The sequence below is a fragment of the Camelus dromedarius genome, chromosome 15 (assembly GCF_036321535.1).
Source record: "Camelus dromedarius isolate mCamDro1 chromosome 15, mCamDro1.pat, whole genome shotgun sequence".
In the NCBI taxonomy this organism is placed as follows: Eukaryota; Metazoa; Chordata; class Mammalia; order Artiodactyla; family Camelidae; genus Camelus; species Camelus dromedarius.
The window spans coordinates 58,111,676-58,138,769 of record NC_087450.1 but is presented as its reverse complement, the minus strand read 5'-3'; the positions used below and the strand labels follow the sequence as shown (position 1 = coordinate 58,138,769).

The 27,094-nt window shown below is 41.3% G+C and overlaps 1 protein-coding gene across 1 annotated transcript in view; it reads right to left on the bottom strand.

Annotated features, from left to right (window-relative positions):
* The window catches only part of YWHAQ (tyrosine 3-monooxygenase/tryptophan 5-monooxygenase activation protein theta), a 32,789-nt gene extending 14,789 nt beyond the window's left edge, over nucleotides 1–18,000 (bottom strand). The window contains exons 1-2 of the mRNA XM_031466547.2: nucleotides 17,853–18,000; nucleotides 17,086–17,443 (exon numbers count right to left, since the gene is read on the bottom strand). Coding sequence (XP_031322407.1) covers nucleotides 17,086–17,379 — 294 coding nt within the window. The 5' untranslated portion in view covers nucleotides 17,380–17,443; nucleotides 17,853–18,000. The remainder of the gene's footprint in view (nucleotides 1–17,085; nucleotides 17,444–17,852) is intronic.
* Nucleotides 18,001–27,094: the final 9,094 nt, after the last annotated feature.

Genomic DNA, 27,094 nt, shown 5'->3' with positions numbered 1-27,094 from the left:
CTTATTTGCATCTCCGCTTCATGCACAATAAGACTCCAGTTTCCATTAAAATAATACGTAATACACATACATCACCTAACCTAAAATTCAAAAGTTAAAAATAAAGCTTCTCTCCCTTCCTTGGGTCCTGAGACATCCAGTTCTTCCTCTCCCTCAAAGCAACCACCATTACCAGTTTCTTGTACATTCTTCCAGGTATTTCTATACATTTGAAATCCACATACCTTCCCCTCCATGTGAGCACACTACATACATTGTTCTACACCTTGCTTCCTCCATATAATACTCCCTGAGATCATTCCATATCCATATATTTATCACTGCCTCATTCCATGTACACTGAACAGTATTCCACTGTATGGACATAACATAATTATGTAGTCTCCTCTGATGAATTTTTTAATTGCGTCAAATCCTTTGATATTTCCAACAATGTACCATGTGTACACTTGATCCATAGAAGACATGTTTAACCGTCCTTCCTCGAGGCAATTTCAATTTGCATTCCCACTAGCAATGTATGTGTTCTAATTTCTCAAGATACTTCTGATCCCAGGGCATTATCATTTTTATCTTTTCCAATCTAATAAGGAAAAAAATCTTACTATAGTTTTATTTGCAATTTTTCAAAAACAGTATGTTAATATCCCTTGCCATTTTCCCAATGAGTTTTTTTCCCCTTACTGACATGTAGAAACTCTCTGTATGTTAATGGTATTAGTTCATTTCTCAGATGTATATCATCTAATATCTTGTATTTAAAGATTCTGTCTGGCAATAAAACTGCATTTATTAATATTTTCAATTATATTAAATCAGATATAATATTACCAACATTTCTGACCAATATGAGAAGCACAAGTTAATGTGACTATTTGATTTTAGCACAAATGAAATACACGAACAGAAGACTTTTAATTGAAATACAAGTCTGAATGTGTGTTTAGGTATTATCTTCTGGACCATATGAAATGGTAACACATAGTGTTACCTAAACAGCAATGTATCAGATTAAAACACACACATAAACCTCTCACTCACTCTTAGTATGGAGTATGTAAGAAATCTGTGACCCTTCACCTTAAAAAAGATGGGCAGAAACATGACTTCCTGGTTGTGGCAACACTTTACGACTGAACAGAACTTCCCTTCTAATAATAATCAAAATGCTAAACAGAAATAGATAAAATAGAAGACAAACTACAGCAGAGCTCCAAAGAAAGAAGGGAGATATTCATGTGCTAGATAGGAAGATGAAAGAACAAAAAGTAAAAATTTACAACAAAATGACGTGGTGTGTAAGGCACAGGGACCCTAGAAAAATACTATCACTGCTGAGAAGTACCAAGAACGTTATTTCTTGGGCTTTCTGGGAGTGTGAGTGGGTGTGGTCTTCCATGAAAAACTGGAACCCAAACCCATGTTCTGTGAAGACACTATTCAAATTTTTATTTCATACATGTGAGTATCCACAGGCTGAAAATGTGTGTAAAAGTGGGCCAAGGCTTAGGGTGCCCAGCAGAAACAAATCATCAAAACCACTGTGTAAAGACACATCCATAATCCAAGGCACACGCAAGTTCCATAGGAAAAACTATAACCACATTTTTAAAGTAACAAAACTAATCAAAGGACACATCCACCATCATGAGAGATCAGTAGGCAAATGGTTAGTACGCAAGAACTTAAAAATGAAACTGTGCAATAAAACATAAAATAAGTATGTTTAAAATATTAAATAATTTTTAAGGACATATATTTTTATATATATGGATTAAACGGATGATGCTCAGGACTGGCTTCAAAATAATGCGTTTGTGTGTTGGGGATATAAACAAAACAGAATTCCAGAATTCCAAACTGCTAGAGCTGGGTAATGGCACATGGGGAGGGGGGGGGTGTTATTACAGCATTCTCTTTATTTTTGTGAAAGTTTGAAATTTTTCTTGATTACAAAAACAAAGGGGAAAAAAAGGGAAACAGAAGCTTGGAGACAGAACAGAATGCAAGGAATATTAAGAAATGTAGCTTGGTGGTGGAGAAGAAGAGCTTTTAGAATTTAAAAAAGAAAAGAAAAAAGGGAAAAAAGAAGAACTAGTAAAATGGAAGGCATATTTGAAGAAACTCAGAACACAGAACAAAGAACTAACAAGACAAAAATATTGCAGGTAAGTCAAAAGATGCAAACAAAAAGAGACGTCTAAGATATGGTATCTAAGATAATATGCGACAGGAATTCCACAGGGGAGAACAGAAAGAATGAGGAAGAGATGCTGCTTAGAGATAATGGCTGAGATTCTCCCAGTTAATAGTATAAATAATCTTCAAAGTGGAAAAGCACACTAAATTCCAAGCAAAATAAAATAAAAATAAATTCATACCGAGACCATCATGGTAAAATTGCAGAATGTCAAAGACAAGAAAACTCTTAAAAGCAACCAGAGAAATGACATGTTACCTATAAAGGAAGAAACAACAGTATGACTGACAGTTGATTTTTCCATTAGAAAACAACCTAGGATCTTCAAAGTGCTGAGAAAAACAGCTGTCAGCTAGAATTCTATAACCAATTAAAGTACCATATAAAAGCAAGTACAAAAGAAAGACATTTCCAGACAAAGACAGAAGTTCCCATTCAGGCTTTTACTAGAAGAAACTTTTTAGAGTGGGAAGGAAGAAGTAATGGCATAAAAGAGGAGTCACCAAGTAGAATAATTACAGCAACTCAAATTCTAAGTAACTGGAAAATCCCTGGTCATAATCTATGAAAACATTCTTTCAAAATTATAACAATACAGAATTATTACAAGATGCTGAATGACAATACATGTATGATATCTCAAGTTTGCAGAGGACAGTATGTCAGATTATTTAAGACAAAAGTTCTTTTTTTTTTAAACTGAGGAATAGTCAGTTTACAATGTTGTGTCAATTCCTTGTGTACAGCACAATTCTTCAGTCATACATGAATATACATATATTCATTTTCATATTCTTTTCATATTCTTTTTTAAGCTACGAGATATTGAATATGTTTCCCTGTGCTATACAGTATACACTTGTTTATCTTTTTTATATATACCAGTCAGTATCTGTTCTTTCGTATTACATATATGCAAAAGATTGACTGGATATAAAAAGGCATGTGTTTTCCAACCCTCTTGTAGAGGATTATTTCAATTTTTAAGGATAGTTAGTGCACCCACCCCACCCCACCCAAACCAACAACAAGTACCTGCCTTTTAAGACTGTACTTTCTAAAGTCTGACAATTAACTATGACAATACAAACTGTTACCAGGAGGAAATATTTCATCAGAATAATCATGAATCTCAAATATTTCAAGCTCACTATCCATTTTAAGGTAACTGACAAGATGTGGGTTCATTTTAGATTTTTATTGGCACAACTTAAACCAGTATCTGTGTGCTAATGACTCACAAACCTGCTCTTTACCTAGCTGGGCAATTTACTTCTGCAGTTCACACCTCAGTTTATTCTTCTGTAAAACAGAGTTAATGACGATCCCTACCTCGCAGGTTGTTGTGAAGGGAGTCACTTAATACAAATTACTTAGAACACTGCTTGGTACACAAATCTTAGTCACCATGCACCACCACACAAATCTTTCTCTCAAGCTCCAGGCCGAGTGCTCCTATTTATATTTATTGACATCTGGATGGGTCTTTGGGACTTTAAACTTTACTCATTTAAAACGCATTAAATTTGTCTTCCTAACACAATCTGCTGTTGATTCTCCTCCCCTACTCAATTTCCTGCCTTAGGAGAAGCATTCACTTGCCCTAGTTAGAAACTGGGTGTCATCCTAATGCTTCTTACTTCCTTGGCCCCCACACTTAATCACCCAAGCCTCTGGACATAATTTTCTCCAAGTCAAGACTGTGGAAACTTTGGCAAAGAACACAGTATACTTCAGGAACATACATCCTCCCTCTCTTAACTATAAACCACTAAAGGAAAAGACTTCATTTCATCTAGAATATATACACACATATATGTGTAGCAAATTAATAAGAATGCAAGACTTGACTATAATCTGACAGTATGTACAGTAAACATACTTTAAAAGTAAGGATGAGTCGATCAGAAAGAACAGTGAGAAGCATGGAAACAGAAAAGGGATACAGACAATGAATCCAATATACAGTCATAATCTAGAAGTTGCTCAGAGGGAGGGCCGACTATATTCACTATACTACACCGTTTTATGTAAGGGACTTGAGCATCTGCAGATTTAGGTACCTGCAGGGGCTCCTGGAATCAACCCCCCTTGGACATTAAGGGATAACTATGTCGTCTAGGGGGAGTAATCACAGTCAATCAACCCACTGATCAATCCAAGCCCTACCCTGGAGATGATGGACATTAAACATTTGAGCAGCCATCCAATTTCTCCTGTTATAATGCCACCTTACTAAACAACTTCCTGGTTAGACTTGATTCCTGTGTGAGCCTATCTGCCTCCTGAATGAGAATTTCCTGGTCATGCCAACACAAGTATTTCAATCTTTGTGCTAGTTATTCGTCACAGTAAACAAATAAATGAATATTACTGGTTTTACACATCAGTCACATGAGCTTGATTACTGTGGATCCATCTCTGAAAAACGGCTCCACCTGGTGTGTTTGAGTCAACAAGGATAAAGGCCATACTATAAACTGCAATAAACTCAGGGGTAATGTAACCCCTCCCACTATCCCATCCACAATCCTAACTTCTCAGTAGTATTACTGACTATTCTTACACACTTCTAAATGATACTCATTTAGACCTCAATATGCCCTAAACAAGAATAAATTTAATTCCAAACCTGTTTCTATATTTATATTCCTTATTTCTACTAATTCTCCACTATCCTCCTACCTCCTATTCACTCAGGCTTATCAGTACAACCTTTGCCTTTTCACTCTCCATTTCCCACCCCTCCCACCAGTTGCAAAGCCTTACTGATTATATCTCTGTACCCGTATTTTGATCTATCCTCTCAGCCTCATTCCTATTTCTATTACCCGAGTTAACTGTATCATTTCACTTCAACTAATCCAAAGACCTAACTAATCTACAAGGTTTCAGGCTTCTTTCTCTAATCCATTTGATACCCTGCTGCAAGATTAAGCATAAATTCCATTCTAGGCATGTTAATCCCTTGCTCAAAATTCCCAATGGTCTGTTAAAGGATAAACTTGAAGCCTAGCACTCACTGGTCCTTCAGGTTTAGACTCTAAACCTAGAGCTTCTAACTAATGTAAGTGATAAAGGAGTACTGATCCCCTCAGCCACCTCAGAAGCAGGGTGAAGCTGGGGGGAAAATCCATCTTCCCCAGCGTGCCACACCAATATGGTTTGTCTGTGAGTGCCACAAAAGGAGCTGGGAAGCACTGTCCCAACTGACTGACATCCAAACTTACTGCTATTATATTACCATTCTTGCACCACCAGGAAAAGCATGGAGCAACAAAGAGGTGCTCCCAAATACCTGAAGTGGTGCTCTAAGAAGCAAAACATATAGGCACTCATTAGGTGATGGGAATACAGCAGGTGTTGGGGGGAAAGTGAAAAAGCAACACTGCTAGTATCTCCAGCACTATTCAGAGAAGAGGGTACTCGGGTTTATGAACAGTCATCCAATAGTAAGCACCTATACTGAAGCTGGATGCAGCAGTCTTGGAAGATCATCCAACTACTGCCTCTTGCTGCTCATCAAACAATCTTCTAACGCTAATTTGGTTCCTCTAGTAATTTTGCCTGCAAGCAATAAACACGGCTAGACCACCACTCTGCCTGACTTGTAATTCTTGCAGTTTGCTTCTCAGTATGCCGACAAAGTAGATCTGGAGCCCATAAGGCCAAGGAGACAAACCCTGGACCATAAGCATACAGCACTGTTTTACTCATCAGGCAACGCAAATGAACGATTCTTCCTTATCCTGATTTGAGAGGGGGAAATCCATGAAAAAGTGTTACTGGGTCTTCATATCTCTAATTTCTATTTGCTAAAATTCAAACAGCTCTGGAGCATTGATGAATATGAACATGCCTTCCTGGGAGGAAGGGTGTAGACTAAAAACCACCTTGTACCAGAAGTGTCCAAACTTTTGTGATATGATTCTAAAAGTAACAAAAGACCTCAAATCCAATACTGGCTGAAATATCTGTCATATTAATGAATCAAGAATTATTATGATTAATGTGTCATGATGAACTATCGTCATGGTCAGAGAATTCCTCAAGCCTAAAGGGGTGCTACTGCAGTTAGAGGGAACGTAATAATAAGCCAGAGTAATTCATGTAATCAAGTGGTTAATTATTTTTGTGGGCAAAAGGAAATAAGTAGCTAAAACCCAGAGGATAAGCAGGCAGAGGGGAAGGGGAGGAAACAGATAAAAAGAATCCAAGGTTCTTAATAAAAAGAGAAAGAGCTTTATCTATCTCCCCATCCCCAATTATTTCCAAATTCTTTCTCCTGGTCTATTAGATGGCTAGCAACCACCATCCCACAACCCAGGCCCCAATGACAGTAGTATTGCTATCAACATCCGCTGTAGCACAGTAGTGCTTTTCATGGGCTGGGATGACCCTTTTGTGGGCATAGTACACCCCTCTCCCCTCCCCTAAACAATTAGCACTTAAAACAAAAACAATATAAATGCTCTCTTGTATAGGAATGTTCATCCTGTCTTCCAACTCAGCTTACAGAGCTGCTATGACTGCAGTGAAGACACATAACAGAGTTTTAGCCTCTGACAAATAATGGGTTTGTGTGAACTGCAACGTGCCAGTATTAAAGATAATCATGGTCTTTGTCCCCTTACTTCACCCACAGCATCCGAGCCAATTCCAGATATTCTTAGAAACAAATGTAATGTCCAGTCCTTTGTCTCTGACTTGCTGTATCTCCACATTTTAGCAGCTGGAGACCATGCGGCCATAACAGCAAGGTAAAAGGTAAGGAATGGTACCCCCACTGCTCAAAGATTCCCAACTATCTGGCCAAGATATAAAGGTCTGGAAGGACAATTTAATACATACACTGACAACACCAATACTGCTTTCCAAATTTGTCAACCTGCATCAAAAACAATTACCCATACACAAGCACAATTTATCAACACTGTCAAGTTCAGTCCTACCGAGAGAACTAAGGAAAGTATCAATGTCCATACTTCCTTCCCTTTAGAGAACGTGCAATTTACTACTATCCAGAAACTATGTTAGCCACTTCAATTTTCAAAGTAAAAAGAAAATTACACTGAGAAAACAAGAATTTTCCTTAAAAGTAAAAACAAAACTAACAGAACGAGGAGTCAAATCTTAGCTTGGTCATGAGTAGTCCAACTGGACAGACAGCTAAAAGAAAATATGTTCAAGTAATTAAAAATAGGTCAAAACTGCCTTTCTTGGTATATGGGTCAAGTTTTGCTATATCTTAGGAATACTAAAAATAGATAGTATCGTATACTAGCAAAAAGACACTAGTGTACTTTCACATAAGCTTTGTCTTTCAAAAGTCTATGACAAGTTGAATTAAGCCATTTCTACATTATAGAAATTATATATTTGCAGGCTAATTTTTTTTTTTTATTGTGGCTAACCCATGCCACATACATTTATCTCTGCAGCTATATTATATACAACCCTCTAGTCTAGCCTTTAGTCTACCAAGGGAAGAACAGGGTCAACAAGAATCTAAGAGGCCATGTTAAGGAAATTATTCTGCATCTGCAACTAAACTTACATGGGTTACTGATTACATTCAATTGAACTACTGGGTATAGCACAAAAAATAACCTTGAAAAATAAAGTAGTGCTTAACAGAGTATAGGACAAGAAAATAAAGATTTAATCTTTATTCTTATATACCCTTATAGCTTACCAAAATTGATCTGAACTAGATGCAGCCACAAGAGGAACTCAGGACACTGATAAACTCCAGACAAGACAAAATTGGGTCTCATTACTAGACGGTGAGAAAGAAAATACTACATTAATATAATGACCCATTTTCACATGGGGGAGAGAATCAGAGCAAAGGTAAGAAGCATAGGTAGCTCAAATGGCTGGAACACAGAGGGAAGGAATATTTAGAAATGAAGCTAAAGAAAAAGGCTGGAAGGTTTCGTAAGTCCTGTTAAGGAACTTGGACTCCAGCAAATATGATAAAGGTTTCAAAATTTTTTTAGGTGTTAATTATTCCCTCCCCCACTTATAAAGTGCTGATTCTCCCTAACTTCCACACAAGAGAGACTTCAGAGAAAGATGAGGTGATCTCAGAAGAACAGGGTCTACAAAGGAAGGCTTTACGATGAAAGGCAGTGAGAATGGAAAGGGCACTATTCTAGAGTTGAATCTAAGGTCACAGCTAACTGGCTGTATAACTAAACAAATCAATATGCCTCAGTTTCCATACAGGTAAACAGACATCTCTCCTACCCATAATTGCACATACGATAGTGAAAGAAACAGATCTGAAAGTATTAATAAGCTATACTTGGTAACTAACTGGGAAAGAGTGCAGTGACACCTAAATTACATCTTGCAGAATAGGTGATTTCAACACAGAAATGGGAGAAGGAAGGCTCTGCAAGCAAGAAAAGCATTGAGTAAGCGGAGGAAAACAAAACATGGAGTGCTTTGGGTGAACATTTTGGCTGCAGCATGAAGAATGGAGTAATCATAAGTTTTCCTTAAGTGAACTTTTTATGCCAAACCACTTGTTATTTTTTCCAAAAGTTGAGAATTTCAGATCAAGGACATATGAATTAATATTTCAATAAATGGTGCTGGGACAACTGGATAGCCACATGAAAAGAATGAAGGTTGGACCCCTTCTTCACACCATATGCAAAAATTAACCCAAAATGGACCAAAAATCTAAATGAAAGAACTAAGACAATAAAATGCTTAGATGAAAGCACAGGTGTAAATCTTCATGACCTTGGATTAGGTAGTGGTTTCTCAAACATCACAACAAAAGCGCAAGCAACCTAAGAAAAAAAATAAGTCAGACTTCATCAAAATTAACAACTTTTGCATTTCAAAGAACACTATCAAGAAAGTAAAAGACAACCTACAGAATGGGAGAAAATACTTGTAAATCACAAATCTGATAAAGGTGCAGAATCCAAAATATATAAAGAACTTTACAACTCAATAAAAAGACAACTCAATTTAAAAATGAGCGAAGGATTTGAACTGACAATTTTCCAAAAATATACAAATGGCCAATAAGCACATAAAAATATGTTCAACATCTATTAATCAGCTGAGATATACAAATCAAAAGCAGTGACATACCACTTCACACCCAGTAGGATTGTTGGTGAGGCTGTAGAGATATCGACACTCTAGTATGCTGCTGATGGGAATTTAAAATGGTGTGTCCACTTTGGAAAACAGTCTGGCAGTTTCTCAGTTACCTTTTGACCCAAGTATATACCCAAGAGAAATAAAAACATGTCCACATAAAAACATGTACCCAAAGGTTCACAGAAGCATTATTTTTCACAGCCAAAAGGTGGAAGCAACACAAATCTCCACCAAGAGGTGACAAAAATTTTAAATGTAGTATATCCATACAATGGAATATTATTCAGCCATAAAAAGGCATGAAATCTGATACATGTACAACATGAATAAACAGGAAAACCCTATGCTAAGTGAAATAAACCAAATACAAATACATGACTCCACTTATATGAGGTATAGTCAAATTCAGAGACAGAAAGTAGACTGGTGGTTACAGGAGTTGGGGGAGGGGGAACTCATTGGGAGTTATTATTTAATGGGTAGAGAATTTCAGAGTCACACGGTGAGTCTAGAGATGGACAGTGGTGATGGCTGCACAACAGTGTGAATGTACTTAATGGCACAGAACTGTATGCGTAAAACAGTCAATTTTATATCATGTGTATTTTACAATTGAAAAAAAACAAGCTATATTAACTTCTAATGGGTTTGTTATTCTAAATGGATTATAAAATTCTGTTTTAATTTCTAATAATAAATATCTATAAATCTAATCTACACAAACAAAAGCTTTTAGGTTCTATAATATTTTTAAGTGTGTGCAAAGGGGTCCTAAGACCAAGAAGTTAGAGAACCACTGCCCCAGAGTATGATCTGTTATGCAAGTCTTCCACTGCACCCTGTAACTCCAGCTATCTACTTAGCATTCACCATCAAATAAAAACAAAAGCTATGGTGTCAAGTCTATCATTCCTATCTGCTAGCTGGGTATCAATACCTTTCCACACCTATCTTGAGATTAAGGGTTTCACGACTTCTCTTGCTCTAAGTATTAAAGGCATTCAACCACAGCAATGTACCCCATACCCCTAATACATGGCAACCAACAATTACAGTGAGCACCCACATACCCACCACCTAGATCCTACCATTAACCTTTTACCATACTGCTTTATCACATACCCATCCATTTCTATTAATTTTTGTGTAAACTAAAGACATCAGTACATGAATATCACTAACTAGAATTTATTTTCTTTTGAAGTAAAATTCATATACAATAAAATGTACAAATGTTAAGTGCATATTTGCTGAGTTCCCACAAACGCATACACCTGTGTAACTCAAATCCATATCAACACAAAGAACACACAATCATCACAGAAAGTTTCCTCCTGTCCCTTGCCAGTCAATCCCTGTCTCCAATCCGAGGCCACCACTCTTCTGATTTTTCATCCACAGACTACTTCTACTTGTTCTAGAATTTCATATAAATGGAATAACATGTACTTTTTCACACAAAGCTTCTTCTACATAGCATGTTTTTGACATTCATCTATACTGTAGTATGTAGCAGTAGTCCATTCCTTTTTACTGCTGAGTAGTATTCCACAGTATGAATATACCACTGTTTATTCATGTTCCTACTAGTGGACTGTTTCAGTTTTCTGCTCTTAGAACAAAGCTGCTATGGCCATTCTTGTACAGATCTTTCCCTCTTGTGTAAATACCTAAGAGTAGAATTTCGGGGGGTGGGATAAAAGGAAGCTTTTCAATTATGGAAAATTTCAAACATACACAAGAGGAGAGAACATAATATAATGAATTCCCATTAAAGCTAGCTGCAACTATATTAATTCATAGACACACTTGTTTCATCTGCACCCCTATCCTTTATTTTGAAGCCCTAGATATCATCATTTTGTCTTTAAACACTTTAATATGTAAACAATGTTTTAGAATCCAGTCAAATTATTTACTATGAAATATTCAAGAAACCTTCATCGTTGATTTACTCATGGATTAAGAGTTTGATTAAAGGAGAATGGATGGACTATAATTTTTTCACATCTTTTAAATGATGCCTGTTTACCACCCTTCCTTGATATCAAGAAAAGTCAATGGTACAGATAGCTTCTGTTGTTACTCTGAAAGAACTAGTGCTAAATACAAAAATTGGTATTGATATATATCATAAAGCAGATTTCCCAACTGTCAAACATCTTGAATTAACTAATCTCATGCTATGGTATCATCTTATAAGTGAAACTGTATATGAGACTTTTAAAAAAAAGTCATAACTAGCCCTTTGTGAGAACAAGGTAAGTCCTCATTACATCCAATACTGAACAAAGAGGTAAATTTTCAAACCCTACAGTCACTAGATTTTTGTTAACCTCAAATAACTGTGCTGGAGAGGGTAAGGGGAAATGGCCCCTCTCAACAACTGCTGATGACAGTATAAACATGTACAATCTTTTCAGAGGACTCTCTGGGGGGGAAAGAAAAAATGCCCATCTTCTGATTTGGAAATTCCATTTCAAGAAACTTAACCTAAGTAAATCCCAGCATAAAGCATGCAACAAGGATGTTCTTCCCAATGTTGTTTATAATGGAGAAAAACTATTTACAACCTAAACGCTCAATAGGGCATTAATATAATCACGCAACTTCCAAATAGACACACGCTATGGGGTTAAACATCCGGGAACCACGTATGTCAAACTATTACTAGCAGTTATGAAGGAGAGGGAGACTATTTGCTGTTCATTAATTTTAACTGCCTCTTCCTAAATAGACTTCACTATAATTACAATTGGATCCTTTTTCTTTGTGCCAAGTTTTTAAAAGGAAAAAGCTCAGGGCCATGGAGGTAACCCTGAGGTGGAAATCTGAAATTACAGGACCCACTGAGTAAGTTCCAGAAAGGTGAACTGTGGAGTTAAATAGCATACACACAAAAGTGTCAAAGAAAAAAAAGTGACTTAAGTCTAGACAAAGGGTTCTGACAAAATGCCAACATATTAGTAAGAATCCAAAGGACGGGTATTATACCATTCAGTACAACTCAATAATGCTTGTTTTATTTGTGATCTTACCTGGTTTCTCAACCTCAGCATTACTGACATTTTGGGCCAGGTAATTCTTTGCTGTGGGGGATTTTCCTATATATTATGTGATGCTAGCAGCATTTAGGCTTCTACTCATCATGTTAGTAGCACATCCTCAGTCCCATCCCAGTCCTGACAATCAAAAACTGTCTCCAGAGAATCTGCCAAATGTCTCCTGGCAGGTAAATTCACCCCAGTTGAGAACTGCTGATCAAAACTTATATGCCTATATGTACAATACTCTATTCCATTTTACTCTTTAAAAACAACTCTTGGCTTCAAGGAGCCTATAATCTAAAGGTAAAAAATCCAAAAGTTAAGTTTTTTAAATTTTATTTCAATATCCTGTATATAAGGAAGGCTTCAAAATTACAGGCTGTGTAAGTTTTTTCCACCAGATCTATCTTCCCTCCCTCCTAACTTATAAACATAACATACTTATTAAACTGTATAAATTCCTCAAAACACTGTGATCTTCAGTCAGCCACCATGTTATTTAGGACCAAATGTGTTTCATTTAATTTCACCTGGAGTCATACCACCTGGGTTCAAATTCTTGCTCTACCACTGCCTTTGTGATGTTGACCAAATTCCTTAAGTTCCTTATGCCCCTGTTTTCTCAACTTTAAAACAGAAATAATACTATCAGTCTAGCCAGTGGGAACAAGGTGAATATATCAAGCGCTTAAAATAGTGCTTAGTGTACAGTAAATGCCCAATAAATGTTAGTTATTAGCTATTATTTTAACTACAAGCCTATAAAGGGCAAGCACCATCATCATCAATTTATAGAGGAAGAAACAGAGGCTGAGAGAAACTTGCCTGTAGTCATAAAATAAAAACAGCCTGATTCCAGAGGCAGTAATTTTTCCACCATGTCAACAGGATTACATTAAGATTCATCAAGAACAACATACCGGTCTTACTTCAAAATAATAACCAGCACTAGACATACTTTCATTAAGAAATTAATTTAGAATATAACTAAATTCAAGCATATTACTGAATTAAGATTACAGAGGTTTTACACACCAACATAGACAACTTTCAGTTTCTATTTATTTTAAACGTTTCTTAGTTTAAAAAAAAATCCTAACATAGACCGTAGCTTCTAAAATTTTTATATATTATACTGAAGCAACCTACTGAAATTAGTCTACTAAGATCATCAACATGCAAGGATAACACGGGGTTGTTTGAGACAGAGGTTATCTTGGTATGCTATTCTCTGAATGCCCTGTTCTTACTCCAAGGTCACAGACTTTGTAAATGATGTTAGTTCCCAAGTCCCAGAAAGGCTTTGTGGACGCCTCTGCTTTCTTCAATTTGCCCTGACTTAACAAGTTCTTAACAATTCTTAAACACCCTATTCATGGTTGTAGACACTGCCTGGTTGTCATACGACTTACTAATCTTTTCACTTAAGCTTTGCTATTTCCAACACTTCTTGTAGGATCACCAATGACTTCTGCATCATCACTTCCTTAAGACATTTCACTAAGGTCATTCGTTTTTCAACATTTTTTAAACAACTGATGACATATCTTCGACCTGGACTTAAAAAACTACCCATTTTACAGCTAGAAGTCAGAGCACAAGTACAATGACTAAGACCATATAACTTTATAGTTTCAAAATACCTGAACTGGAAGAGACTTGGAAATTTTAGCCCAACCCTCTGGTTTCACAAATAACAGAGAGACAGACATAACTTGGTGATATCTTCTTTAATTTCTCTCAAATTCTACTAAGATTTTGGTCTTGGTCATTTGGGCCCTGTTAATCTCCTTTGCTCTTTATACTACTTTTTCATATTTTGACATTTTTTACTGCCTCAGTAACCTCTTTCAAAACAGTGATTATAAAAAGGGTTGAGAGTTGTCCACCATGTTCATTTTGAGTAAATATTCCAAATAATTTCAGCCTCAATCTACTCTATGAAAGGGAAAGAGGTTGAGAATCTTTGGCTATTAAAGACCAAAATTCTGCAGTATCCATGTTACTCTTTTAGTAGCTATAACAAGTCAGTTTCACCTATTACCTCCATACCAAATTCTCCTTCTTGTTCACCAAAAGGGGAAAAAAAAAAGAAAGAAAAAACCAGCTTTAGCATTTATGTTCAGCAACTTTAGATTTCATTCTTCTTTCCCCATTATTTTGATAGACTCCTTATTAAATCACTATTTTACCAATTATCAGACTCTGGTTCACTAGTCTATCACTTATCAGTTCAGATTACAAACTGGTAATCAGCACTAAAACCATGAATTCTAGATGCTGCCACAGGCACACCAAAAATCTTCAATGCCTTCCCCAATGTCATTCAAACGAGGAAAATTCCTTCTGACATTCTCTTATATAGTCCCTACCTTCCATTACTGGCTTTTCTCCTCAACAGCTCTACATATATTCTGCTCTTCACACAGAAACCTTCCATGAATTAGGTCTATCCTGTATATTCCTTCTGCTTGGAATACTGATACCCTCAGCCCCCAAATTCTCCTCCCTCAATGCTCATTCTAAAAGCCACCCTTTGTGAACCCTTTCCTGAGGTTTCTGTTTCCACTGAACTACACAGCACTTTGTTTATGACCATCTTAAGGGAATTATATGTCACTTATATTCGCATATTTCTCATACTCACTCCTTACCGTAAATTACTGGAGGACAAAACCTATGGTTCTCAGCTTTGTTCCTCCCCATGCTGCTTAGCACAATGCCCTGCACATGGCATTAAGTCACAATTAGTTTCTTAAGCCATTTTACTAATAAAAATATTTTATTTATGCCTTGGTGTCTAATTAATCAAGTTTAACTCTTCTATTTCACTCAGTATATACGTGTGTGTATATATAGACATATAGTATTTTTTAAACCCTATCCTAATTTTAGGGGTTCTCTCCTACTGAAACGATCTGTTTGGAAAGTCTACTGTAATATACCTGATCCCTCTTTTAAGTCACTTATCAATTAAGCAAACTCTCCTCCACTTACGCCATCATAAAAACTGAAATTTTTAAGGGCCACAAAATAAAAAACATTCCCAGCTAACTTGTTAGAGAACCGGAAAAATTCTGTAGTAATTCTGAATTGTTGCAAGGTAAGTAACAAACTGTAAAGTAGTAACAGAACAGAAAAAGAGACTGAAATATGCTATGAGAGCACCCCAACATAACACATGTATAGAAAAGCTTCCCCGTAACCTATGGAGTTCTTTTGAGTCTTCCTTGATAACAGAATGGATGTTGTCAATAACCATTACCATATGTGACTGAAGTATACCATCACTTTCAAGTTGGCAAATTTTTTGAATACAAGCAATTTTAGTTCAAAAAGCTTCTCTAAGTACCTCCTCTATGCCAGGCAGGTAGTGGAAGCTAAGACACAGATGAACAGAGTCTCGCCTACATAAAGTAAGTAATCTCAATAAAGTTTTCTCTACTTCTTACACTCTCTGCATTGCTTTCTTTGTGCTTTAAACCAGCTCTCTCCATCAGCCATGATTTTGTTCAGATCACGTGTTATCTGTACTGGAAAACTGTTCAGATCACCTGTTATCTATACAGGAATAGGTGAAAGAAAAAAAAATACTGCTTCACGAATCTGATGGAGCAAGAAAGAAAAAGACTGCAAGAGAAAGAGGCATTTCCCCCCTATTCTCTCTTGAAAAATCATCAATCTAGCATGCTTTCTTTCAAAGCCCACCTGAAATACAACACGGAACAAACACGTCAAAAATCAGGAGGCCCCTTGTAAGAGTGGCACTTTAAAAAGACAACCACATAAGATATTTCACATTTTAACACAGAAAAGACTCTTTGCAGTATTAAAATACTCCGGGAGATAATGCTGGTATTTAAATTTTAAAACCTTATCTTACTGATCAAAAGATCCATACAGTGACAAAGCTAAAAATATTCACTCTCACTAACAAGGGTGAATCACAGCAGTCACCCTACTCCACCCAATAGCCACCGTGCTCAGACTAGACAGGTCAAAACCTGGAAAGCTTTTCTTGCTTTCACATCAGATACGAACTCATTTCAACACATTAGTGTAAGTGGAGCTATGTAATAGCAAAGAAATGTTATCAAATACTGGAATTTACCAGGACATTTTATTCTTTTGATTTAGCTCAGCCTTTTTCACAAACTCTCCCTTCCTTGTTTTTAACAAGAAAAAAGCTCAAAAGACATCCTTTCTTTAAAGATGAAGAATCTCTTCAGATTTTCGAAGTAAATTTCCATTACTAGGTTTGGGAGGAAAATCGACTTACACACGTTGTCTATAGAAAAGGTGACGGTACCTTCTTTCAACTGAAACCTGAAGCCTAGAAATGGATTAAATACGTGTATAAAGGGTTCCCAGACCTCCTCAGTAAACTCAAAAACGATTTTCAGCCTTGTACAAACCCACTAACATGTTTCAAAGTTATTTGATGTGGCAGCAACCAGCATCTAGGAAAAATCTACTTACTGCTAGGGGAAAAAAAAGCAACTCCTTGATCTCAAGAACCGAAATAACACATTAAGGAGGCCAAGGCTAACAGTCTCAAACTCTCTACGTCGACGGACAATTAGGCAAGCCCCGGCTCCCGTTCCGTCCCGGACCCCGTGAAATTCTAATGAAAGGCCGCACACAAAGGGGCCTCTGCGCCCCAAACGCCCTACTCCCCGGCTCCCGCCGCCCGGCCAACCGCAGACTCACCAGGACCGTGGTGCAGATGGACCTCAGCTCGGACTCCACTTTCTCCCGATAGTCCTTAATCAGCTGCAACTTCTTGTCGGAGGTGTCGGTTTTCTGCTCGATACTCGAGATGACCCTCCAGGCGGACCTGCGGCCCCCGACCACGTTCTTGTAGGCCACCGAGAGCAGGTTGCGCTCCTCGTTGGACAGCTCGGCGCCCTGCTCCGTCACGGCCTTCATGCAGGTGGCCATGTCGTCGTAGCGCTCGGCCTGCTCGGCCAGCTTGGCCTTCTGGATCAGCTCCGTCTTCTCCATGGGGACGGGGACAGGAGAGCGAGGACGAGCACCGACCCGGATCGCTAGCAGGCGTGCGGGGGGCCTGCGGGAGGGCGGCGGGCGGGGACGCAGGCAGAAGGGCGGGGGCGGCGCCGTCAGACAATGCGCCCGCCGCCCCGCCGCCCGCCCGCAGCCCGCAGCCCCTTTTGTCTGTCGCCGCACGCGCGGCCCAGTTGAATTTCCCTCCCCCGCCCACGCTCCCCGCGGGGTGCCCAGGAGGCCGGGGGACGCCCGCCGAGGCGGCCCGCGGCGGGAGAAAAAGGATGAGGAGGAAGGGCCGCTCCCGTTCCCGCCCGGCCCAAAATGGAAGCGGCCGTTGGCCCGCACCTTCCCGCCGGAGCCGTCCCTGAGGAGAGCGGCGAAGAGGCCGGCCGCCCCCCGGGGCTGGCCTCCCGCCCGGCCCTCAGGCCCGGCCAGACCCGAGGAGGGCCGAGGGCGACCCTGGCGCTCACCTTCACGTCTCCGCGGCCGCGGCGCGAGTCCCACCACTTTGATCCGCTTTTGGCTTTAGCCGAGGACCCTCCCGTCTCAGCCTACCTCGGAGCCGAGAGGCGGACCGCCGGGCTGCTGCCCTCGCTCCCACCACCCAATGACGCGCCGAGCTGCCTCGAAGGGTCCCGCCTCCCGTCCTGCTACTGACCAATCAGGACTGAGCGCGCGGAAGGGGGCGAAGGGGGCGGGGCGAGAGGGGAAGCGAAGGCTAGGAGGGTGGGTCGGCTTGGGCAAGTTCGGTTGGCCGGCAGGCTGCGGCTTCGGCCACGGGGTTTCCTCCAATTAGATCCAGGGTAAAAGGACGTCACTGTTGCCATGGCGATGCTGTTACCAACTCCCCTCATCCTCCCCGCCACCCCCGGCACTCGTGGGTGCGGCACGGGAGCGGGAGGCTCGTATGACCTCTCCAGCCGTGGCCGCGGCTCCTGCTGCAGCACAGTTGCAGATGGTGCATTGCATCTTAGGGGCTAATGCAGCTACGGCTGTCGTCGGCCCCAGTGAGGTCGCGCCTGAGAGGGTGACACCATAGGCTGTTTTGTTGCACAAGCGCCTTTCTTTCCTCCACCTTCCTATTCGTGACAAAAGGTTTGGAGCTCAGTACACTGATACCAGCCTTTAATGACATTGCGATGAGTGCTGCAAATTAGAAGTAATCCTATCACCATTAAAGAGAAATTAGTTCCAGGAGAAAGTGGCCTAAGCGTGGGTTTTACACAATAAATTCGTTTTCAGACGGGCCCCTAAAACCTGGAACTCCCTTGGAAAATATCCCCCAAAAGTCTAGGCAGGTCTCTCTGGCAATGCCAAATATTATGATTTTCTTTAAAATAGGAAAAGACATTAAGGATAATTTGGAGAAAAACACCCATTCAAGCCACCCCCTCCCCCCAAAATAGCAACTTTTTATATTTCTCTCCAGCTTTTCCAGGTCATGCATCTAAGTACATATTTTTCACATCATTGTTGTCTTACGTAAACATGCTTTTTTATTTTCTGGTGTTATTTTTGAGAGGACACTTGTAAAGCTAAACATCTCTCTGTAGATGTTGACTTCTGACTTTCTCCTGGTGAATACCCTTCTGAAATGAGAATGATGGCCCCAGATGCCTTTTATTCAGGGTCTTTGCTAGCCCTTTCCTTTCTCTATAAACTGGGCACTCCCAGCCACTCCCTTCTCTCCTGGCACCTCTCCAGTGCCCGACTCCAAATAAGGTGGCTGTCCTGGATGTCTGGAAAGTGGCCTTTGTGTCATCATAAGGTGAAAACTGCTTTCTGGGCTCAGGCTGCCATAATTCCAGTTCCAGCATGTCCAAGCGAGAATGGATCATTGAAAGCAAAGAATGCTACAGCCGAGAAAGAACTTCAAATTCTGACTGGACACAGTAGCAGATCTGGAAACTGTCTAGAATGGAAGATCTGAGTGCCGACAGATGGCAGGAGAAGGTGTGGACTTTCCAGAAATCCAAACTCCGTCCCAGTGGCCCCTCCCTGTCCTGACTTGTGAAGGTTGCTTTGTGCTTTGATGGACAGGAGAGGCCTGGGCTGAAAAGGGCTCGCGTCTTAATGCAGAAATGCCTAACTATGTTCCAGCGTTCTAATGGAGGGCCGTGCTGTTATTTCTGGAATCCCTGGGGTTGTAGACACCCGAGTATTTATGGCCATGTGGGCTGGGGTGGAGCTGAACACCAAGAAATCCCAATGGAAAGAATTTGCATGTGGAAGGGCAGATAAAATGCTTTCTGTATGACCAGTGAATTTCAAGCTTACTGAAATTGGAGACAGCCCAGGCCAGAGGGAGAAACCAGCGGTAGTGAATGGGGGATGGAGACCCTTGAGCAGAACTGTCCTGGGAACTAAACCCTGGTGGTAGGGAAGGAGGGTAGGGGCAAGCACACTAATTCTTTGTCAGAAAGTCTGAGCTGTACTGCCATCTCCCCAGGTGACCTTGGGCAAGTTTTTGCTGCTCTTTGTAACTTGGTCTCTAAAATTTCTGCTTTTATTCAATCATCAAATATTTATTGAGTATCAACTCATGTAGTTACAATCATCTAGAGTCATGGGTGAAAACTGCTTGGAAACAATGGCACACTTGGAAACTGTAAAGTCCCCATTTATGTGGGACCAGAGGGGTAAGTCATACCTAAAGTCCTCTGCACCTGAAAGAACTCAGTTGGAGAAAATTAAAGCTCTGGGGAGTTGAAGTCACTGGATACATAAAGAGCTTAATACTTGTTGAGTGATTATGTGTGTCAACCACTATTATAAGTCTTTTGCAAATATTAACTCACGTAATTTGCTCAATGCCACTGTGAAGTAGGTACCATTATCATCACCGTCTCCATTTCACAGGTAAAGAAATTGAGGCACAGGGAGGTTGGTTGAGGATTGTGCACAGCGTCGAACAGCTAGTGGATGGCAGACCTATGCACGCAGTCTGGGCACCAGAGCCCATCCCTGTAACGGCTCTGCCAGACCTTTGCTCGGTGCTGGAGGGACTCTGGGAAAGATCACACTAGCCTCCATTCTCTGAGGGTTTCATCCCAGTAAATATGAAACGTGTTAAACATTCACATCCAATGTGCTGGAAAGAACTCTAGGGAATAGACAACTAACAAAAAAAGGACCCAGAAGTTCTTCCTTTATTTGTTTGATGTTCTTGTTCTTTTTTTCTCAATTGTTTGGTGAAAAGAAGCTGCTGGAGCAGGAGGGAGCACACTGAACTTGAAGCCAGAAGATCCTCTCAATCCCAGCTCTGCCGGTTATTTGCGGTTTGACCTTGAACACCATGATCCTCTCTGAACCTCAGTTTCCTAACCTGTAAAAATAACCCCTACCCAAAGGGCTTGTGGAGCTGTCACACAGAACAGTGCTGGGCACATAGCAAGTGTTCAGTAAGTATTAGTTTTTTCCTTCTTTCCCTCTGCTTGGTGGTAAAGTGCAGGGGGAGGGAGGGATATATCTGTCCTGCTGTAAGGAGCCTCAGAGCCTTATAAAAAGTTAGTGAAGGCTTATCTCTTAAATCACTGTTGTAATTAGCGGAGTTAATGGTCTGCAGAATGGCCATGTTCAGTGTACATTTCAGAATGAATGAGTCCTTCTGGTTGAGTTTACTCTCAATTGTTTCAGTGGCTTATTTGCCCACAGCAGTGGGTCATTGGAGAGGAACTTCTTCCTCTCCTGCCATATGGCAGATAGTTCACTGACAAACAAACATTCCAGTGGGACTTTTCATTGCAAATTTCCGTATAATGATTATCAATACTTCTGTTCAGGGGGTAGCTGAAAAGTTGTCCCCATTATCCACTCCACCTGGAGGAGCTAAGTGAGATTCAGTTAGAGCCAGGACAGGTGGGGAAATCAAAGGAGTCCAATCAGGGAAAGGTTTTCCTACACATTCCTCTGCTGGGGGCTGGGGTCAGGCCTACAGAACTCAGGCGTGCAGTGGGCCAGGTTCATTCTCACCATCTGCAGGCATCCCCCTGTGCTCACCAGTGTCTCATTCCTGGCACCTCCTAGATACCCCTCGGCGACACATTGTTTTCCAGCTCTCACTGTGTGCTCTCAGGGAAAAAAAAATCTAATCAAAACAAAACCAAAAAATCTAATTAAATCATCCCATCCTTAAAAAATAGGTCTTCAAGCAATATTCCTTCTGCCACAATTTGCATTTCAAGAGGGAAGAAAGATCTTATGTTTGAAGAATAAAAGTTCACTGGCAGAATTTCAGGCATTCTGAACCAGTTTTTGGTCTGCTGGCCTCTTGGAGAAGGGCTCCAGCATTTCCTATATGCCAGGCAAGAGTATTTTTTTTTTCAAAGCTTGATTGCTTTTTTGATGATGGTAATGTTAATAAAAAATACAATAGCACTCATTATACAAAACAATGAAATAATATGTAAATGTACAAAGGAGAGTAAAAAGAACCTGAGAGGCTGCCTCTGCAAGGGAACCACCATGAGCATTTTACTGACCTCCTTCCAGATGTAGCTTTTTTCATTTGGACACATTCATATGGTTTTACATATGCAGGTGGGCCACATCTAATCAGCTGAAGGCCTGACTAGAACAAAAAGAATGGTCTCACCCTAGCAAGTGACAATTCTCCAGCAGACGGCCTTTGGACTTCATCTGCAACATCAGCTCTCCCTGGGTCTACAACAGACAACCTTCAGATGCAAATGAAAATATCAGTTTTCCTACGTCTCCAGCCTGCAAGCCCAACCACAAATTTTGGACTTGTTGTTCCTTATAATAAATCCTTAAATATATATGTGATGCATATTCTCTTTCTCTGGGAAATCGTTACTAACTTTCGTTCAACAAATGTTATGATATCTTTTACTAACTTTTAGTGTACGTCTGTGACATATCAGTCTCACCTCCCTCCTTTGCCAGACTGTGCATTTCCTGAGGGTAAGGGTTTTCTTTTTTTTCAATTGAAGTATAGTTGATTTTCAATGTTCTGTTAATTTCTGGTGTACGGCATAGTAATTTATTTATATATATATATTTCTTTTCATATTCTTTTTCATTATAGGCCATTACAAGATATTGAATATGTAGTGGTTAGTATCTACAAATCTCAAACTCCTAATTTCTCCCTCCCATTCCCTTTCCCTCTGTAACCATAACTTTGTTTTCTATGTCTGAGTCTGTTTCTATTTTGTAAATAAGTTCATTTGTGTTCTTTTTTTTTTAAGATTCCATATACAAGTGATACGGTATTTTTCTTTCTCTTTCTGGCTTACTTCACTTAGAATGATGATCTCCAGGTCTATCCATGTTGTTACAAACGGCATTACTTTATTCTTTTTTATGACTGAGTAGTATTCCACTGTGTGTGAGGGTGTGTGTGTGTTACATCTTCTTTATCTATTTATCTGTCAATGGACATTTAGGTTGCCTCCATGTCTTGGCTATTGTAAATAGTGCTGCTACGAACATTGAGGTCCATGTATCTTTTAGACTTAGAGTTTCCTCTGAACATATGCCCAGAGGTTTTCTTTTTAGATCTCGTCTCCGTAGTGCCCTCTCAACAAAAGTTAGATGTGATGATCCCTCTGCACGGGTAAGTAAACTGCTGCTCAGGGAGGTTAAATTATCAGTCTAAATTGGTAAGCTACAGAGTCAAGATTCAAAATCAGGTCTGCTGATTTCCAGTCCTCTTCTACTACAATAAACAAGACTCTGCACTACCTGCAATGGAAGATGAAAACTCCAGTGGTTGCTGGCCTGGGAACAATGTTTAGTTATCTGAGGCTCGTGGGTGGCTAAGTATACATCTGCTGGTGACTCAGCTGCTGATTTCATTTTCATGTAGACGTCTCTGTTTTTTTACACTCAGTGCATCTGCAGGGAGAGAGTCCCTCCCCATCTCTTATCTGTTCCCTTTAATTAGTTACATGTCTGTCTCTCACCTCCTCTCCCCCCTCTGCTACTAGACTGTGACCTTCCAGTGGGCAGAGTTGCATTTGCTTTCCACACCCCTGGTGACTCTGATCCATAGAAGGCATTCAGTGAGGGCTTGCTTTGAGAGTGAGTCTGGGCCATCAAGCGGGACATTTCTAATACCAGCAATTGTTCGCGCTGTGTGCTTACTTTGAACCCAACCATATTCGAAATCACTAGAATGGTAGCAAATTCACAGAGGAAAGCATACAAAGCAGAGCTGGATATTCTGCAGGTATTCCAGAAGCAGGGAGTGCACCTGCTATGTTGGGCACACTAAGAACCTGAAAGTTGGCCCTGAAGGTCCCTGAGCATCAGAGAAATGTCCTTAAGTTCTCAAGTTCTTGCACTAATGCTCACACAAGAAGGAGTGCGTGAGGAGCTCCCAGGAGCCCCCTACCCCTGACTCAGGCTCAATTTCCTATTAGTTCGCTCAACAAAATATTTGAGTCTACCATGTCCCTGACACTGCCTTAGGGGCTGGGATTTCAAAAAATGATTAAGACATTGTCGATGCCTACGAGGAGCTGAACGGAGGGCACAGAGGTGGGGCCCCTTAACCGCAGCTCAGGGAAGAGCCGGGAAGTTCTCCTTGTCTTTTCAATTCTCAGATGCTCAGTGACCTGACGTCCCAGCCACCAAAATCTGGAAGTGACCACCGAGGTTTGGAAGGTAGGAATAGAATTACTCCCGGGAGACCCTCTGAAATCCTCTCTGCCTCCCGATCAGATGATTCAGAGCAGAGGAAGAGCTGGGCTCTGGGGCCAGCCCGGGCCTGTCCCCATGGTCTGACCTAGAAGCCCATCTACCTCCAAGGTCTGTGCAAGGCAATCACTTGACAGGTGGAGACGACAAACCTACAAAAAGCTAATGAGAGAGCCCAGGAGGCTGGTGCCTTTTAGTGGAAGGGCGCACAACCCACGTGTCTCAGGCAGAGCTATGTACATAGCAGGGAGCCTTAATTATCACAGAAATTTTCGTTATGTTCTCATTTTTTGTTGTTGCTGAAGTCAGTTGTACACTATATATATACATATATATGTCCGTCTGTATTTTTTAATGTTCAGAGTATTTGGATTTTTTTTTAAGTTTTGGTACATAAAGCAACAGATCAGCACCCATCTCCCAAATTATGACTCATCTGCAGACAATTCAGGACAGTTGAATGGATGAATGAACACAGAACAGTCGGAGAACTATGCACACAGGACCGATTGTGTGGCTCTCACAATAAGTGCTCTGGGAGTTGAGAGCAGGGAGAACATGAGTGCAGGCTGGAGGGGCTGCAGAAGATGTCAGGCATCAGGAGGCTACAGGGAGAAAGGGATCACGACAGGAGACGGGAGAGCCACCCAGAGGACGATGGTCTGCACACCCATCTTACCACCACCCCGGTGGAGGCTTCTGGAAGGGCAAATGGCCACAGCAGCTCTTCTCTGTGCAGGAGTCAGCTCTGGGCAGGGCCGAACCCCAAGAAGGGGGCTCTGGACAAAATGCTGGCGTTCAGAACACCCGGGAGGGCTAGGCAGGCATCTGTGGCACAGAACTGGCCTCTCTTCGGCCTCTTCCCTCTGCCAAAACCAGCTCAGCCACACGGGCAGCTGAACGAGTGCCTGCCACATTGGGGAGATTGCTTCCATTTACCTCCTGGCCCCTTCAGCAGGGACTGATCTTGTAAAAAAAAAAAAAAAAAAAAAAAATGCAAGTCTCACCTTGCTTTACTTTCCTGCTTCAAACTCTTCACTTCATTTAGCTACAACTCGACATATCAGTCAGACTCAGAAGCCAGATGGCCTGAGTTCAAATCCTGGGTCCACTGCTCACTCGATATGTGATCCTGGCAGGTTAGCTTAATTCTCAGTGCCTCCATTTCCCCACTTGTAAAACAGGGAGGATGATGATAATGAAACCTACTTCTTAGGATGTTAGGAGGATTCAATGAATTAATATTGGGAGGTGCTTTGAACAGTGTTTATTAGATACATAAAATCAACCCTAAATCCTTAGGGTGACTCACAAGCCCCCCAGCAATCTCATCCCAACTCCTCTCCTGTCTGACCCCTTGGCTCCGGATCCTTCTTCTGCGTTTTGGCCCCTTCTGAGCTTTGCTTCCCCCATCTCCTCTTTCCTCACATCTTCACCTGTTAACTTCTCATCTCCTGAGTCTGCAGAAATGACAGCTTCACGGGGCTGTTCTTGGGCTCCTCTCCCCTCCCAGCCAGGTGAGCTCCCCCTGTCCTGTACTCTGCAAGCAGGAAACACAGGGCATCACTCCCCCTGGGTCTGCTTCCCCGCTGGGATGAAGGCTCTAAGAAGGCCGGTCTGTGTCTCTGTGACTTGCCTGGGTAGCTCCAGTGCCTAGCAGAGTGGTTGGTGGATACACTGGGTACCAAGAAATTGACAACCAAATGCACAAATTAACAAGGGCTGGAAGGAGGAGTCATGGGCAAGTTCACATCAGCCACAGGACAAGGTGAACTGAGGCTGTGGCTCAGGACAGTGGCGTCAGGCTCTGGCCGAGGTCCAGCCCCCAGCTGGAGGCACCCATGACTCTATCTGGAAGGGGCTGGAAGCTCCAAGAAGCCCCTGATGGCCTTCCTTCCCCTCAGTCCCATCCAGTTCTATAAACAAACTCCCAACTGCACCAGAAGCCCTGGTGATTAAGAGAGCCCAGTGAAGCAACCTTTGCAGAGGAAAGACCCTTTTGAATATGAACAACCCCCTTGATTTGTTTGGACAATTTCTCTTCTGGATTTCCTTAAAGTCAGGATAAGCGCAGATAAGAAATTTGGGGGCATCATATACCTAAACAAAGTGCATAAAGACCTTTTCCATCCAAAGCCACCCCTGGAAAGGAGCAGATGCAGCCCTTCTCGGCTGTTAATACACCATGAGGTGCCTGGAGGCAGCAAGCGCTCTAATCAACGGCAAACAATCCCTGGCCACTCTCCCTGCTCCCAGTTCTGAAACTCAGAGACAGTTCTGAAACTCAGGCCAGTCAGACTGAGGAGCTCAGGACCACTCTGAAGGACTGTATGGCAAGAGAATTTGCTGAAATGTGTTTACACAGAATGCAGTAGTAGCAGCTGCGACAGCTGTCCCCTCTGGCTTCCTGAAATAGAGGGGGAAAGGCAGCAACCTGTTGCTCTTGAGCCAATGGATTTACAACACAAGCCCAAATAAAGAGATGAAAAAACATACAGGAAGTCTGTGAAATGAGAACTTAGCTCATTAGGCCAAAGTAGGCAGTCTGGGGTCTTTGAGAGAAAGTTTTAGCTGCACACAGGCAGCCCCTGAAGGGCTGAGGGTGGAAGGCCCATGTTGAAGCTCAGCCCAGAGGTGATGATGAGAGGGCAGGGATTTGGCAGCCGCTGGGCTCTCAGAGGTCTGGCCAGCCCAGATGGGACCATCACAGGGTCCCCCAGGGTCCTCAGGGGCTTCATGCATAAAGGCGTGTTTAGCCACTTTAGCTAGTAGGGGTTCAGGAAAATGTATGTTTCCCTTCCCCATCCTGAAGTCCAGGGACCCAGCTTGGTCCAGGTTAATTTCTACGTCAGAGTCCTTAGTTGTAAGTAACAGAAATTGACTTCCATTGACTTAAATATAAGACCATTACTTCTCACCAATTGTGAGGAAGGCTGGTGAGCCAGGCCTCCAAAATGGTCGGGCACTGGGGAGAGTGTGAAGTGTGAACCATGGCCAACACCACACTGCAGACCTCGACCAGAGATATTCCTGTTGCTTCTGCCATGGG